The 16,925-nt window shown below is 47.1% G+C and overlaps 1 protein-coding gene across 11 annotated transcripts in view; it reads right to left on the bottom strand.

Annotated features, from left to right (window-relative positions):
* The window catches only part of EVA1C (eva-1 homolog C), an 80,011-nt gene that overhangs the window by 41,671 nt on the left and 21,415 nt on the right, over window positions 1-16,925 (bottom strand). For 10 of the 11 annotated variants that reach the window (XM_038581365.1, XM_038581362.1, XM_038581363.1 and 7 more), the window contains exon 2: window positions 551-747. The exons of the other annotated variant lie outside the window; for it this stretch is intronic. In XM_038581365.1, coding sequence (XP_038437293.1) covers window positions 551-622 — 72 coding nt within the window. In that variant the 5' untranslated portion in view covers window positions 623-747. The remainder of the gene's footprint in view (window positions 1-550; window positions 748-16,925) is intronic. 11 annotated transcript variants of the gene reach the window in all.

Genomic DNA, 16,925 nt, shown 5'->3' with positions numbered 1-16,925 from the left:
TTTCAAGACCACAATTGATGTCTCCCTTTCCAGTGCGTTCTCTGGGAAGTTGATCATGACCTCGGCTGTCTGCCTCCCTGTGGTTTCCACTAAAGAATCCACACCCTTCCCTCCCTACTGGGCTACTGAGGGGAGGGGTGGCCCTGGAGGTGGAAGCCCGACGAGTCTGCACTGCACTGAGGAGTGATGCCTCGGATAAACTCACATTGCAAGTGTGTTGAGGGAGCTCTCCAGGAAGGAGGAATTCCATCTAGACTTGTTTGGTGAAGGATCCTTTTGAAAAGCAAATGGTAGCTCACCCGTGAAATTGGTGATTTGTAGGGATTGGGGTTTTGATGGATGAGGTTTGCTTGGAGTGAACTATATAATCGTCAGCATATACACAGAGAGACAGAGAGAGGAAAGGGAGAGAGGGAGGGAGGAGAGGGAGGAGAGGGAGGAGAGGGAGAGAGGGAGAGAGGGAGAGAGGGAGAGAGGGAAAGGGGGAGGGAGAGAGAGAGAATGAGAGAGAACCATTTTATCATCTTAAAGCGTCTACGAAAGGCAGTACCTGCAATGTGGTGGGAGCCACACAGGCTAAGCTGTCTTCCCTCTGGGAGGCAGGCTGCTGGGTGTTACACATTTGGTAATCTTGCCCATAAAATGCCGATTGGACACTTATCGTGGAATGCCGAGGACACTGCAGATTCAAATGGTCCCCGTCACAGGCATAGGCGGTGTGGTTTTGCAGGAGTTTGGTTAGATAACCTGGAAAATATTCAGCTGGGTTACAAGAGGCCCAGGAACTCACCACTCCCCAGAGGTCCTGGGCTCCCCCTCGCAGGGAGGGGCTGGCCAGTGTGAAGATGGGAGGCAGGGCTTCCCTAGCAGCGCCCATGAAGGAGACCCCAAACCGGGCTCGAGGTGAGGCTGAAGGAGCAGGTGCCAGTTTTCCTGCCTGAGTGGTAGGCCTCGGTCTGGCATGGCCCACTGGATGGCTCGGAGGGCTCTTGCCCTTTGGGATTGGCCAGGAGCCAAGAAATCCTGAAGCATCTCCATAAAGCTGGAAAAAATTTCCAGTGGGTGTCCCTTGGGCATGTAGATGCCTGTCCCTGAGGAGATTTGGGTTGGCGGATCTCCCACTAGCTAGAGCCTTCCTGGAGTGAGAGGATGCCATTTTATGTTGGGGTGACACCCCTCCCCGGTCCTGGAGAGGAAACCAGTGCGAGGCCTCCTTCTCTGGGGTAAGGCCTGCTCCGAAGGGAGGGGTGGGGGTGGCTGGGGGGACTGTCACAGGTTGAACAGTGTCCCACCATAAATTCATGTTCACCAGCAACCGCAGATGCCCCCTTACTTGAAAATAGGGTTCTTGCAGTTGTAAGTAGTTAAAATGAGGTCATCCTGGAGTAGGCTGGTACTTGACAGGTGTGATGCTGTCCTTAGATGAAGGGAAGGGACACAGGGAACACTGTCACTAAAGGCTGGACTGATAACATCTAAAAGCCAAGGAAACCAGAGGACTGCCTGCAGCCACCACAAGCTGCAAGGGGCAAGGAAAGATTCTTCGGTAGAACCTTCCAGAGGCAGCCTGGCCCTGCCACACCTTGACCTCAGGCTTCTGGCCTCCAGAGTCCCGAGGGAATGAACTTCTGCTGTGTTCAGTCACCCCCACCCCAGCAGTCATTGGTTTACTGCAGCCCCAGCAAACTAACACAGGCTCCCGGTCCCAGCGGCCCTGGCTACTTCTCAAGCAGGCCGGACGAGCCACAGGGCCTTGGGCTCTGAGGAGCCGTGCGCGTGGCCTGGCAGGGGTGGGCGGCCCGGACCGCTTCTCAGAAAGGAGGAAGGAAGGTTTGTCTGAAATGCAGATTCTTTTCCTCCTTCTCACACCTCATGAGGTCAGTTGCAAGGCAGCTGGGAGGGAAGCCAGGGACTTTCTGGTGAGGTGTGTGGGAGACGGGTTTGGCAGGCCTTGGCCACTGAGGGGGCGGAGGGGGCCGTGGAGGAGGGCAGTTGCAGAACTCCCCTATTCCCACACAGACCGCCCTGGGCTCAAGTTATCCACGTTGAAATTTCCAAATCCTCTCAGACCAGGATTCTCTGCAAAGGGCACCCACTGCAGGTCCCTGGCCTTCCCTGAAAGACACAGTGAAAGGGACCGTGCCATCTGCCATAGGTTGGTCATGCTTGCCAACCTGAAGGTGAAGAGTCGGGGTGCCCACCTTCACATGTAACCCAGACCTGAGGTCTCTCACTGCAACTCCTTTCTTCCATTCCACCCTTGGAAGCAGGCTAAGAGGTCAGCTACCCCGACGTGGCTTCACTTCGGGAAGTGGACTCTTGCTTGAGCAGCAGACCTGACATCAGGCAGTGGGGCTGTGAGTCAGGGTCCTGCTGGTTGGAACAATGTCCTCATTCCCACTGGGCTCCCTGCCAGGCACCGAGAGGGAGGCCGGGCAGAGACTGCCCCCCTCGGTGGTCCAAGAGCCACAGGTCAACATCTTTATTGGGCAGACCCCAATGAAGCCATGAGTTGTGAAAGCTCCAACGTCCTTTGTGGGATCTCAGCTCCCCGTTATGAGCCACACCCCAAATTCAGGGTCACCCTGATGCTGCCCTCGGCTGGCACCCACCCCGAAGCTCCCCAGGCTGGTACCCCCACCTTGTAGCTCTTCAAACTCATCACTAAAACTTTCTTGCCAGGACGCCTGGGTGGCTCAGCAGTTAAGCACCTGCCTTCGGCCCAGGGCCTGATCCTGGAATCCCAGGATTGAGTCCCATGTCGGGCTCCCTGCAGGGAGCCTGCTTCTCTCTCTGCCTGTGTCTCTGCCTCTCTCTGTGTGTCTTTCGTGAATAAATACACTTAAAAATCTTTAAAAAAAAAAAAAAAAAAGGCAAACAAAACCTTTCTTGCCCATCAGCACATCATTCCCCAGGACCACGCTGGATGACCAGCTGACTAAAATGTTAAATTAATCCTGGTACTAATGGCTTGTCCAGCAGTCCATGTGTCCTCTAGTTAGATGAGGGAAGCGAGAAGGTTGTGGGAGTGTTGGAGGCACAAGACAGAAGGGGCCTGGGTCCCAGATTCCTGGAGAAGCTTCAAGGAGCCTTCTCCACAAACTGTTACATGAGTGGGGAAGGAAACTTCTGCTGCTTGGGCCATGACCTTTCTTCTCTCTGTCATGTAGTCCATCTATCCCCTATAAACAGAACTTGAAGTCCGTAGGACCATTTACATCAAAACATGACATGAGTGCATTGCAGTGGCCTGAGCCACGCTGCATGCCATACTGAGAGCCATGTTCTCGAGGCAGAAGCTCAATGCAGAGAATGGCTTCTAGAGGCCTTCTGGGCCCTTCTATACTTTGAGGGGAAAAGGGAGCCCCTCCCAGTGTGTCAGTTCTAACCCTACGAGGTACGGAGAAGATACTCCAGCAGTAAAATCTGCTCTGGAGTCAATCCAATTCCTTCTTCAAAAACTTATGCCTATGTGCAGGCAATGGAAGATTATTCAGCACTAAAATGAAATGAGCTATAAAGCTGCAGAAAGACATAGAGGAGGGACACCTGGGTGGCTCAGTGGTTAAGCATCTGCCTTCGGCCCAGGGTGTGATTCTGGAGTCCCAGGATCGAGTCCCACATGGGGCTCCCTCCATGGGGCCTGCTTCTCCCTCTGCCTATGTCTCTGCCTCTCTCTCTCTCTCCATGTCTCTCATGAATAAAGTATTTTTAAAAAAGGACAGAGGAGATGTAAATGCATATTATTAAGTAAAAGAAGCCAATCCGAAAAGGCAGCAGACTATATGATCCCAACAACATGATAACCTGGAAAAGGCAAAACTATGGTGATGGTAAAAAAAAGACCAGTAGTTGTCAGAGGTTTGGGGGAATGGAGGAATGAGCAGGGTGGGGCATGGAGGATCTCAGGGCAATAAAACTTCTCTGCGTAACACTCTAGTGATGGACAAAGTCATAACACATTGTCAAAACCTACAGAACACAAAACACCAGAGCGAATCCAGAGTAAACTATGGACTTTGGTCCATATTGTGATGTGTCAATGTAGGTTCATCAGTGTAACACATTTACCACTCCGACAGGGAATGCTGATGAGGCGGGAGGCTGGGCTTGCATAGGGACTAGGGATATTTGGGAACACTCTGTATCTTCCCCTCAATTTTGTCGTGTACCTAAACCTTTTGTACAAACCAAAGTATGTTTAAAAGAAAAAAGATTAAAACCACCTGGGCTTCCCCAGAACAGTGTTACCTTTGGAAGGAGAGGGGTTAGTGACAGAGAGGGGACATGTGGGTGAGCTGGCCAAAGCTCTTTTCTTGAGCTGAAGGATGGATACATGTTTTACTTTGTGAAAGTTCACCCAGCTACACATTCGTGATAGGTGTGCTTTTTTGTGGGTAAATAAAACTGTTTGTTTAAAAAAAACATTTACCTACAGTTATCTGACCAATGCTTTTAAACCAGTGAGGAAAGTCTAGACATCATGAAGCCTATGGAGGATGGACAGGACAAGGGCAGTGGTTGGATACTACGATCTACAGCCAACTGCATCTACACTAGATGCTACTCCAGAGTGACAGCAGGAGATGCTCGTGAGGACGGACACTGGCCTTCACACCTCAGGGTTCTCCACAGGTGCTTCCCACATCTCATTCTGATTGGCCCATGATGTCAGAAGCTGCTACGAGGTCAGGAGGAAGGACAAATCAGAACTACTCATGGTTTTCAGCAACACGGAGGACGTCAAGGACCTTTTCAAGAGGCAATTGAGATGGTGAGTGGGGACACTAGCCAGTTTGGAAAAGGTTGAAAACTAAGTGGAATTGGAGGAAATCCCAGATGGTTCCTGTGGTAGACAGAAGAGTACCCTCCACTCCCAGTGATGTCCCAGGTCCCCGTACCCAGAGCCTGGGAACATGTTCCTTTACATCGTAAAAGGGACTTTAGGGATGTGATTAAGTCAGCAATCTGGAGATGGGGGGGGGGGGCGACCCTGGAGGATCTGAAAGGCTCCATATAATCACCAAGGTCCTCAGAAGAAGGTCAATGTCAATAAAAGATGCGGCGGTGGAACCAGAGGTTGGAATGATGCAGCCACAAGCTAAAGAATGTAGGTGGTTTTTAGAGACTGGAACAGGTGAGGAAGCAGATTGTGCCCTGAAGCCTCCAGAAGAATGAAGCATTGCCGACACCTCGATTTTAGACCTCCGATTTCCAGAGCCGTAAGAAAATAAATCTGTGCTGTTTTAAGCCACCAAGCGTGTGATGATTTGTTACAGCAGCCATAGGAAACAACACAGTTTATACAGATGACTCTTGCAACAACTTGGCAAAGATGAGAGACACAGGGCTGAAGTTATAAGAACTCATGTCCAGGGTCAGATTTTTAAATAACTGTGATTAAGTTCAAGCTAGGGGAGACCTATGTATGCGTGTGTGTCTATAAATACATATGCAGATGAGCCTTAAGTTGCATGTAAATTATGTTTCTTACTGTGGGTTGAGGTTGAACACATTCAAAAGTGGGCATTAGCAAGAGGATGCTTGCAATGTTGGGAACGTGGGCTCCAAACTAGGAAATGAGCATAGGGAGGCCCAAGAAAATAGAGGTCTGCTGAGATCCAACAAGGTCAGAATGGGTGCAACCACACTGGCAGGCTGGAGAGGCAGGAGGTTGCACCCCACATGATTCTGAGGTGGGGCAGTTGCAGATGATGGAAATGTCCAAGAGGCGGCCATGGAAGAGGGTGTGAGAAGTGGGTGGGAGGGAAGGTTGCTGGAAACGAGGGGGCCCTCTGAACAGGCATCTCCCAGGATAAAGGTAGGAACTGGGATGGAGCAGGAGCCTGCTGCCAAGGTTGAACAAGGGGCAGATGACAGATGACCCACTCCCCATCTAATGCCCCTTCCGATGTGCCATCCGGCTTCCCCACTGAGTGGGCGCGCTCTTTCCATTGCGCTGTGTAGAGTTAATACATCACATTTAGCCCATTCAGGCTGTTATAGCCAAACATGGCAGCTCAGATGGCCTATAAACAGAAATTCATTTCTCACAGTTCTGGAGGCTGGAGGCCGAAGATCAAGGTACCAACGTGGTTGGATTTTAGTTAGGTCCCTCTTCCTGGTTCAGAGCTGGCGCCATCTTGCTGCGTCCTCACATGGTGAAAGGGGCTACAGAACTCTGTGGCATCTCTTTTATAAAACATTCATGAGGGTAGGGAATCTCATTCATGAAGAGTCCACCCTATTGACCTAATCACCTCCCAGGGGCCCTACCTCCTAATGCCATCACCTTTGGGGCCTAGGATTTCAACATATGAATTTTGGAGGAACTCTAACATTCAGACGATAGCGCTCAGCTTCTCCACACCTTGGTTTCTTGGCTGATCCAAATGAGATCCCTTTTAAACAGAGACCACCAATGCAGCTTTATGTTAATGGTTCTCTCTAAATCAAATACCCCATCATGCTGGATCAGTCAAAAATACTTTATTTCTTAATACACTCAGCCAGAACTCTGGGGCCAGCTCTATGTGTGTGGGCAAATATTTACTGCCCTGAAAGAAGGTAGAAGAGCAAACTGTTAAGAAATCAGTTCCTCAAAGGATCATCTGGAAAGGCCTGGCTGGGTTGGGCAAATCTTAGAGTAGTTTAGATAAAGGCTTTTATATTTCCTTTTTTTAAAAGGATAACTCATGGGGAAGGGGCCCCTTAGAGGGGCAGGAGTTCTCCTCTGTGTTCAGAAAGACGAGGGCAAGTCACTCATTCTGACTTGAGTGAGATTCTCACCCCAGTCACTTTTACAAGGAAACCCCATTTATCCAGAAAAGATTCCAGGGACCAGAGAATGACCAGAATGTAAATGACTAATTTTTCAAGGAATCATGGGTGTGCTCCAAAGTGTTCTAGGAGAGGAACAAACATTACACAGGGGGAGAAAGGAGGTGTTATAGCAAAATGAGCTTGGGGTGTATGGGTTAAAACAAGGCGAACACAGATCTTTCCCTGCAGGGCTTCCCAGAGCCACAGATACGCCAATGCTGCAGCGACTGCAATTGTCACACAGAATTGACCAGCCCTCCCTTTTTTTCTCTTGCATGAATCATCTGAGGGTTATTGTTAAGCACACCATTCTTTTTTTTTTCTTTTTAAAGATTTCTTGATTTATTTTAGGGAGACTGAGAGAGCACACAAGCTGGACGGGCAGAGGAAGAGAGAGAGAGCGAGAATCCAAAGCAGACTCTGCACTGAGCTTGGAGCCTGATGCGGGGCTCCATCTGAAGACCCTGAGCTCATGACCCTGAGATCACAACCTGAGCCGAAACCGTCAGACGCTTCAATAACTGCACCACCTGGGTGCCCCCAAGCACATCATTCTTGAGGAAACATCTAGAGTTTCATAAACCACAGTCAGGGCTGACAGCTGTGTTTAACTTGACCGATTTCAGGATCCCATATGGCTTCAGAATCCTCATCACGCAGTATTGGGGGACAGGGAGAAGGAGCATGCAGCAGAGGAGTAAACACCCCAGAGCAGGGTTCCCAGTGGGATGTAAGGTGTGTGACTGTGCCCATCACCTCTCAGCATTGGTGTCCTCATGCTTTACGGTGAAGATCAGACAATATCTTTATCAGCATCTTTATCAGCCATAACCCACAGCACCCGTCAAGGGGATGGCTATTGTACTGTCAACCCCGAAGAACACAAATCCCAGAGCTCTTTGGTCGCTGGCAAATCAAACCACATTCCCGGTCAGTCCTGTCTGCTCTAAGCACTGATGATGCTCTAAGTACAGTTGATGGTCTTACCATCAACCCAGAGACAAGTACACAGCCTGGTGGCCACCCTCGAGGTCCAGAACTGTCACTGCTCAGCCTGAGGGGAAAAGAACACCTTCCCTCTTGCCTGTCTTCCTTCCTCCCTCTGTCCCTTCCTTTCTTCCTCTTCCTCTCTCCTTCTCTTCCTTTCCTTTCCTTTCCTTTTTTTTAATAATTAAAGTTGACCGGGTACCTGGCTGGCTCAGTCAGTGGAGCACAAGACTCTTGATCTCAGGGCTGTAAGTTCGGGCCCCACGTTAGGTGCAGAGATTATTTTTTTTTTAATCTTTTAAAAAATAATTAAGGCTTACAACATTGCCAATATTTAGAACAGGCCAAACAAGCTGCGAATTCTTCCTCCTTCCTTTTCTGAAGGCAGAGCCCTCCATGAGAGTCCAGGTTTCCCGAGGGCTGATGCTGCCTGAGTCACTTGAGGCACAGGATATAAGTACATCAGTTGCTGGCCTCACATCCGAGTGCTAAAGTCCTCTAATCACCGGGGGCCAATTTCCAATTTCCCCATCTTCCTTCTGGGAAGAGAGTAGAATTCTGTTGCCCTCTACCCTCCCCTGCTTATATAATGGGACAGCACCCTCCGGTGCATTAATGCTTTTGATAAGAGACTACACCCTTTTATTCACAAATACTCAAAGGTGTTTCTACATGTTTGAAGTTCCTTTCCAGAAGAGCATTTTTTTTCTTTTGTGTTTGGGAGTGTGTTTAGAGAATTGGCAAAAGCAGGAGCAGGGGGCAGCCCGTGTGGCTCTAGGGCAATGAGTCAGTGTTTCTAAGAGAGCAGGAAAGGCCCCACAATGGATGAAGGGCTCATGACTGGGCACCACACACCCAAGAGCATTCAGATCTCTGAATGAGGTCAGTTTAGGTCTTTTCTCTAGGGCCAGGTTTGGCCCAAAAAAGTCGAACCTGGAGTTTAATTATGGAGAGAACAAGAGCCATCGGTGTGTGTGTGTTGGATGTTTGATGGGGAATCGCGAGGCTAGGGAGGACCAACGGTAGCTCTCTGATTTTGAGTGATGAACTGGTCCTGGTCCCAGAACAGACCAGAGGAGGACAGAAGGTGAACTGGGAGTCTCGATGGAGTAGGGACCATACATTGTCTTCTGAGCACGTGGGAGGGGTGTATTTCCCACTCCCCCTTACAATCATGTGGGCCAGTAGAAAGTTCTGGCCAATGAAAAGAGGGCAGAAGTGATGTTTGCCACTTTCAGATCTGGCCCTAGAGATTCCATGTGATCCTCCACTCCCTCTCTCTCCCCATCTGCTGTCACATGTGGAAGACAGAAGGGACATGGACAGCTCTGAGAATCCGGAAAAGATGGGGAAGGCACAAGATGGAGGGAACCTGGGTCCCTGAATGACTGCATGGAACACAGCCTCTCGCTTTACAATTACACTGGGTCACGGCATGAGCAAGAACCCATCCTTTATTCTGTTATTCCCCCTAAGATTTGGGAGTCGTTTGTTTCAGCAGCTAGCCTACCCAAGTACTCCAGCATTCTCTCAATCAGTACTCATGTTGAGTAGAAATCTGCCAGGACTTTGAGAAGTACCTCAATTTTCACCAAACATACTGCGTTGGTTTGTGATGCGTATTGTTGACGCCATTCCACAGGACTTTCAGTTCTCATCCGGGAGTCATTTATTTGAGTTAAGACCTTGCTGCAATTAAAGTGAGTTAAATTACTAATGCGTTAAAAGGGATTAGAGGCCTCATTAATTAGTCATCAGTCTCCGCAACATCACTGACTTTTTTAAAACTCCATTAGCAAAAGTGGAAAGCAGAGACAAGAAGGTTCTCAGGCAGGCGATATACTTGGTTCTGTACACTGATGGATGGGGGAGAGGGCGTGGGGCTGTCAACACACTGGATGGCGAGTGTTCTTCACTCCAGAGAGTGTTGACCTTGGGTCAGAAGTGCCAAAACACAGAGGTGGTGGCCATGGGCTATGACATGGGGAAATCAGGCTCTGGGCCCACTCAGATCAGATGCTTCTTTGGGGAAGTGGAGTATAGCCTCTTTAGATCTCATCTGTAAAACCAGAGACACGCTTACTTTTTGAGAGGGTTGACGTGCAAGGGATTAGAAATAGCATTAAGTAGGGCACCTTATATGGTGGCTGGCAGGTTGTTTTTCTTCCCTGAGGAGAGAGTGAGTGTATTAGAAGGAAAATAGATTGGCAGACCAATCTCTGGAGGAGAGAGCCCCAGAGAAGGCAAGGACAAGAAATACTCCAAATACTCCACCTCTTTCCAGCTTTGCCTTGGTTTGGCCTTGGGACAAAGACATCTGATAAAAGAGTAGATGATGTTTGTTTTCATATTCTATGAAATTGCCTCCCCCATGGAATGCTTGTGTGGCTCAGTGGTTGAGCGTCTGCCTCCAGCTCAGGTTGTGATCCTGGGGTCCTGGGATCGAATCCCGCATCAGGCTCCCCGCAGGGAGCCTGCTTCTCCCACTGCCTGTGTCTCCGCCTCCCTCTGTGTATATCTCTCATGAATAAATAAGAAAAATCTTTTTAAAAAATGGCCCCCAAAGAGGGGCTAATCTCCACCATGGGGGGGATTCTGCCATCAATCATTTGTCCTCAGGTTTCAGGGTGCCATGGAAGCATTTTTCACAGAAATGAGTACAACGATCCCCGAAAAGAACCAGCTAAGTGCTAATTTGGGTTAAGTTTGCTGGCTTCTGATAAGCCACTATTCAGCCTACAAATTCCTGAAATCCAGTTTCTGACCACTTTTTCTCAACAAAGTCAGCCATTCCCTTTGAGAACAAAACTGCTTGGTTTTCTTAAAACCAAATAAAAATGCTATTTCCAAAAGCATCAAACCTACAAACTTCCCATGTTTGCATTGTTCCAAGAGCATTTAAAGGAACCCCAAAGTGTACTGATTAAAATACTCTCAAACTTCTAATCATATGGAAAATCTAACCTTGGAAACTGACTGGGAACCTTTGTGGAGTAAAGTGACAATGTCCCCTGGCTCTTTCTGTGACTTTTCCGCCTTGAGAAATGAATATCCTGTATCTTTCAGGGATGCCAGATGGCACCCAGTGACCAGCTGCCAGGCATATGGAGACTTTCCCATTGCCCCCAGGACTTGGAATTCTTGTATCCAATGCTAGTTTGCTGGGAGTCACTAACCCAAAGCATCTTCTATCTTGTTACCTTTCTCCTAATACATCCTTGTTTTCTCTATCTGCACACCTACCCTGTGATTCATCAAGCCCGAGACTTTCCCCTTTAGAATTATGTATATTTTTAAGTGGATTTTTCTGTGCAGATACCCTGTGTCAATTTATGTGTAGGGATTTCGAATCCCCATGCCTGGCTAAGCATCTGTCTACACACGTCAATCCACTGTATGACTTTGCAACTCCCTCCCAAACAAAAACCTAATGTCATTTTGTGATCAGGGTCCCTTCTCCCTATATGACCTCATCTCCTACCATCCTCCCTTTGGCTATGGCCACAGTGGTCTTCTTGTTTCTTAGAAATGCCACCAACACTCCGACCTTGGGATTTTGCTTTGGCTGCTCTATTTGCCTAAAACCATCTTCTTCCAAATATCTATTTCCCTTCCTCCCTACACCCTGCTCTCTGTTCACAGGTAACCTTATAAGACAGGTCTCCCCCAGGTGCTCTGCAAAGCAGCACACCTAATGCACCCCCCCATGCCTGATTTTGCTGTATTTCACTGCACAGAGATCTACTGTCAGCTTCCCTGCTTTTGAATGTAAGAGAGACTTTTTTCATTTGTCACTCTGTCCCTGGCACCCAGAAAGAATCTGACATATAGTAGGAGGGCAGGGGATTGTTTTTAAATGTGTAAGAGAGTGAGGAAGACGAGCAGAGCAAGAGGCGGTCAGAAGGGAATGAATAGCAGATTCTGACGAATGCTTACAGCAACTGGCATCACCCAGTTCCTACACATCTCACTATGTAATTGTATCTTAAAACTTCAATTTTCCTGAGCAGTGATCGGGGTCATAAGGCTGGCCCCCTGCTAACCAGTTCCCCTTCTTAGGCTCCCTGACCATGACCTAGTCACATTCAAACACACCAATAAAATGCCTCATGCCTTTGCTTGTGACTTCCACCTAACCCCCAGTAAAGGCCCTTGCCTACAGGTGCTCTCTCTCTCAGCCCTTGGTTGGTTGAGCTGCTTCCTGGGCACTCCTCCCATATGGCCCCCTGTGTGGCCTCCATGCCTCTCTCCTCTAGGACCTGTGAGAATAACAAACCCTTTCTTTTTTTTTTTTTAAGATTTTATTTATTTATTCATGAAAGACACACACAGAGAGGCAGAGACACAGGCAGAAGGAGAAGCAAGCTCCCTGCAGGGAGCCCGACGTGGAACTCAATCCCGGGACTCCAGGATCACACCCCGGGCCAAAGGCAGACACTTAACTACTGAGCCACCCAAGTATCCCTAAACCCTTTAATTTCATATGCCTTCCTTTTTTAAAAGATTTTTTTTTAAATTTATTCATTTATGAAAGACAGACAGAGAGAGAGAGGGGCAGGCAGAGACACAGGCAGAGGGAGAAGCAGACTCCACACCAGGAGCCCGACGTGAGACTCGATCCCGGGTCTCCAGGATCACACCCTGGGCCAAAGGCAGGCGCTAAACCGCTGAGCCACCCCAGGATCCCCTCATATGCCTTCCTAAGTATAATTTCCATGGCCATGATGGAGTGATCCTGGGAGAACTTAATCCCCAATTTACGACACAGTAATATACCATATTGTATATGCATATATGTATGACATCTACCATATATATATACCATAATATACATACATATTTTCATATATATACACAGAAAAAGAAGGGTACAAATCAACTGATTAAAAATTATTCCAAGCATGCTGTGTTGGGCTTGAATTACAAACCTTTTTTATTAAGACTTTTTATTTATTTATTCATGAGAGAGACATAGGCAGAGGGAGAAGCAGGCTCCCTTCAGGCAGCCTGATGTGAGACTTGATCCTGAAACTCCAGGATCACACCCTGAGCCAAAGGTAGATGCTCAACCCTCAACCGCCGAGTCATCCAGGCATCCCTTGAATTATAGTCTTATGATCATGCTCACTATTTTATTCTGAACGGGTCCGGCAGGAGCTCCTTCACGCTTTTCAACCAAAGTTTTCAAAAATCCCATGAAAATGAACACCTTGTTTGGTAATCAGGTACTAAACCCAGAAAGTTATGCAGTGAACACCATCTGGATTAGGTTAGTGTGAAGGTAACTGGATCAATCCCCATTTGCCTCAAGCACCTAAACGGAATACGTTTCCTTTTCTTTGGGATGCCGAGCAACCCCCAAACTACACAGCCACTTGGCGATGAAGGAGGGGGATCGCAGTGCATTCGATAACTTAATGCAACTTTTTACCAGCACTTGAAAGTCAGATATGAAATCTACACTTGATCTTTCCTGCTTGGAACTGGCCAAATTAGCTGCTCTATCCCCCTGTACAACAAAAGGCTCTCAGAAACACTCAGGGAAGCTGACCAACCAGAAGGCCCCACATAGCCCAGCCCAGGGACGGCCGTGGGGGCGGACAGGTGCTGCCTCCCTGCCCGCCTGGTAAACAGCCTTTCAACTTCAGATTGCTTTCTTCGTGTCTGCCCACTGCCGAAATGTGTAGGATGATCAAGGGACATGGGATATGCTCAACGTCGAAATGAAGACTTCAGGGCATGCATTTTGTGCTGCAGTCAGTTAATTGGAAATTATAGAGTGATTTCACTGCTCATAATAATGAAACTTTTTTTTTTTTTTTTTTACCTTTAGACATGATGATGATGTTTGGTGAGTAGCACCATAAATCTCAGAAAGCTATTTGGAAGGTCCCAGCAATTAGATTTAGGAGCAGGACAGGTTTGCTGTACTTGGGGTAGAACGAGTCTTGTTTCCTAAGCAGGGGACAAAACCAGAACAGGCAAGTTTCTAAAAGTTGAAAATGAATGTAAATAGCGTATCCCAAAGGCTGTGCTTGGGCCCAGTCTGAGTGACCTTACATCCATTACAGCCTCCTCACTGGATCCGTGGAGAATTTTGCACAGGTCATTTGGCTTGCCTGTTCTTTGGTTTTGAGTTAGAATTAGGGGAAGTAACAGTATTTCTCTCTTTGTATTTCACAGACGCAGGGGAGGCTGGACAAATGTAAAGAAATACGGGCGCCCACATAGTAGCTGGGCTGGCCTGGCCATGCTCTTTATATTCCTCCTTAATTGAGTCCCTGGCACATTCCCCCCGGGGATGGATTTAAAATTCCCCAGCAGGCTCAGCTGCACCAAATGGCTCTGGTGGGGGTGGGGGGCACACTTCCCTAATTCTAGAAGCTGCTTATTTATTCTTCTGTATCCCTCCACTGTGGACATTTTTTTCTGACTGTCCTCATTGTATGCCTGCTATTCGTAATCTGTTACTTAATTTTACATACAACCATTTATTTATTTATTTATTTATTTATTTATTTATCTATTTATCTATCTATTTATTTATCTATCTATATATTTATTTTTAGGATGGCTACTTTTATTTATTTTTTTAATAATAAATTTATTTTTTATTGGTGTTCAATTTGCCAACATACAGAATAACACCCAGTGCTCATCCCGTCAAGTGCCCCCCTCAGTGCCCGTCACCCATTCACCCCCACCCCCCGCCCTCCTCCCCTCCCACCACCCCCAGTTCACTTCCCAGAGTTAGGAGTCTTCATGTTCTGTTTCCCTTTCTGACATTTCCCACCCATTTCTTCTCCCTTCCCTTCTATTCCCTTTCACTATTATTTATATTCCCCAAATGAATGAGACCATATGTTTGTCCTTCTCCGATTCACTTATTTCACTCAGCATAATACCCTCCAGTTCCATCCACGTTGAAGCAAATGATGCCAGCTGAGTGATTATACCTATTACTCTTTTTTCTTTTCGTGAATCATACCTTTTAAAAAAAATTTTTAAATCCAATTAATTAACATATAATGTGTTAGTGGTTTCAGAGGCTGAGGTCAGTGATTCACTATATAACTTATATAACACCCAGGGTTCATCACATCACATGCCCTTCTTAATGCCCATCACCCAGTTACCCCATCCCCCACTCTCTTGCTCCCCAGTGACCCTCAGTTGGTTTTCTATGATTAAGAGTCTCTTGAGGCAGCCTTGGTGGCTCAGCGGTTCAGTGCTGCCTTTAGCCCAGGGCCTGATCCTGGAGACCTGGAATGGAGTCCCACATCAGGGTCCCTGCATGGAGCCTGCTTCTCCCTCTGCCTGTGTCTCTGCCTCTTTCTGTGTCTCTCATGAATAAATAAATAAAATCTTAAAAAAAAAAAAAAAGAGTCTCTTATGGTTTGTCTCCCTCTCTGATTGCATCTTGTTTTATTTTTTTCCTCCCTTCCCCTATGATGCTGTTTTGTTTCTTATATTCCGCATGAGTGAGATCATACAACTGTCTCTCCCTGACTGACTTATCTCACTTAGCATAATACCCTCTAGTTCCATCCACATCGTTGCAAATGGCAAGATTTTTTTTTGATGGCTGAGTCATATTCCATTTTTATATATATCTGTATCACATCTTCTTTATCTGTTCATCTGTTGATGGACATCTGGGCTCTTTCCATAGTTTGGCTATAGTGGACACTGCTGCTATAAACTTTGGGGGTTCAGGTGCCCCTTCAGATCACTACATTTGTATCTTCTAGATAAATACCCAGTAAGGCAATTGCTGGCTCATAGGGTAGTTCTATTTTCAACTTTTTGAGACCCTCCATACTGTTTTCCAGAGTGGCTACACCAGCTTGCATTTTCACCAGCAGTGTAAAGAGGGTTCCCCATCTCTGCATCCTCGCCAACATCTGTTCTTTCCTGACTTGTTCATTTTAGCCATTCTGACTGGGATGAGGTGGTATTTCATTGCACACCACTCACTTCTGAGCCCTATTTTATCTCCTTTATTCTCTACCACCCCAGAGTTCTTCTCTAGTTACTGGCTCCTGTTATCTTCTGGAAAGTTAAGTTGAGGAAAATCTGACCCTAGTCCCTGACACAGGCAGCTGATTCTCATTATTCACCGATTCCGTATTTGCAAATCCACCTACTTATGAACATTTATTTGTAACTCCCAGATCAGCAGCTGCAGGGCTTTCCCAGCTTGAGAAGCTGTTGTCAGCAAAAAGGCCCAATCCCAGCTGAGGTGTGGGGACACTCTACCTTCTGGATTCAGCTCTCATATCAAAACAAAATATCCTTCCCATGGTCTGTTTGGTACCAGTGCTTTTCACATTTTTGTGCTTGGTGTGGGTAACTGTGCTCCAAGCATGGTGCTGAAGCACCATCGGGTGTGCCTCAGCTCCAGAAGGCTGGGATGGGCCTTGCAAAGAACATGTGTGTGTTAGAGAAGTTTCCCGCAGGCATGAGTTAGAGCGCTGCTGGCCATGAGTTCAATATTAACAAATCCCCAATATATGTTAAATATGGTGTCATTCAACAGAAAGACACATAAAAAGAAGTTATATATTTCCCTATGAACAACTGTCCAGTATTTGCTAATTCGGGTGTCGTAAGGCAGTGGCTTATGGAATATAACCCCCTCACATAATGAAAATCAGGTGTGTTTATATACGAGCTAGAGTAGGTATTATTTATCCACGTGATTGCTAGTCTCCCAAATGGTCACCGTTCGTATGTAATTCCAACATGCAGAATCACTCTGGGATTGCCTTCAGAGCCCCTCTCAATGTGGCAGGACTTTGTCTTTGATTTTTATTTTTTTTATTTTTATTTTTTTTAAAGATTCTATTTATTTATGAGAGAGAGAAAAAAAAGAAAGAGACAGAGAGAGACAAGCAGAGGGAGAAGCAGGCCCCATGCAGGGAGCCGAACGTGGGACTCGATCCCAGGACACTAGGATCATGCCCTGGGCTGAAGGCAGTGCTAAACCGCTGAGCCACCCAGGCTGCCCCTGTCTTTGATTTTTAAAAGAAGATAATTATATTCGTTCCTACCATTTTTTTTAATAAAAAAGTTCAACCTTTGAAAAAAAAATCCTTGCCATCTCCTTGCTCTTC

This window comes from Canis lupus, chromosome 31 (assembly GCF_011100685.1).
Source record: "Canis lupus familiaris isolate Mischka breed German Shepherd chromosome 31, alternate assembly UU_Cfam_GSD_1.0, whole genome shotgun sequence".
In the NCBI taxonomy this organism is placed as follows: domain Eukaryota; kingdom Metazoa; phylum Chordata; class Mammalia; order Carnivora; family Canidae; genus Canis; species Canis lupus.
Note: the sequence above shows the minus strand (reverse complement) of the source record. Positions and strands in the feature narration are given on the sequence as shown.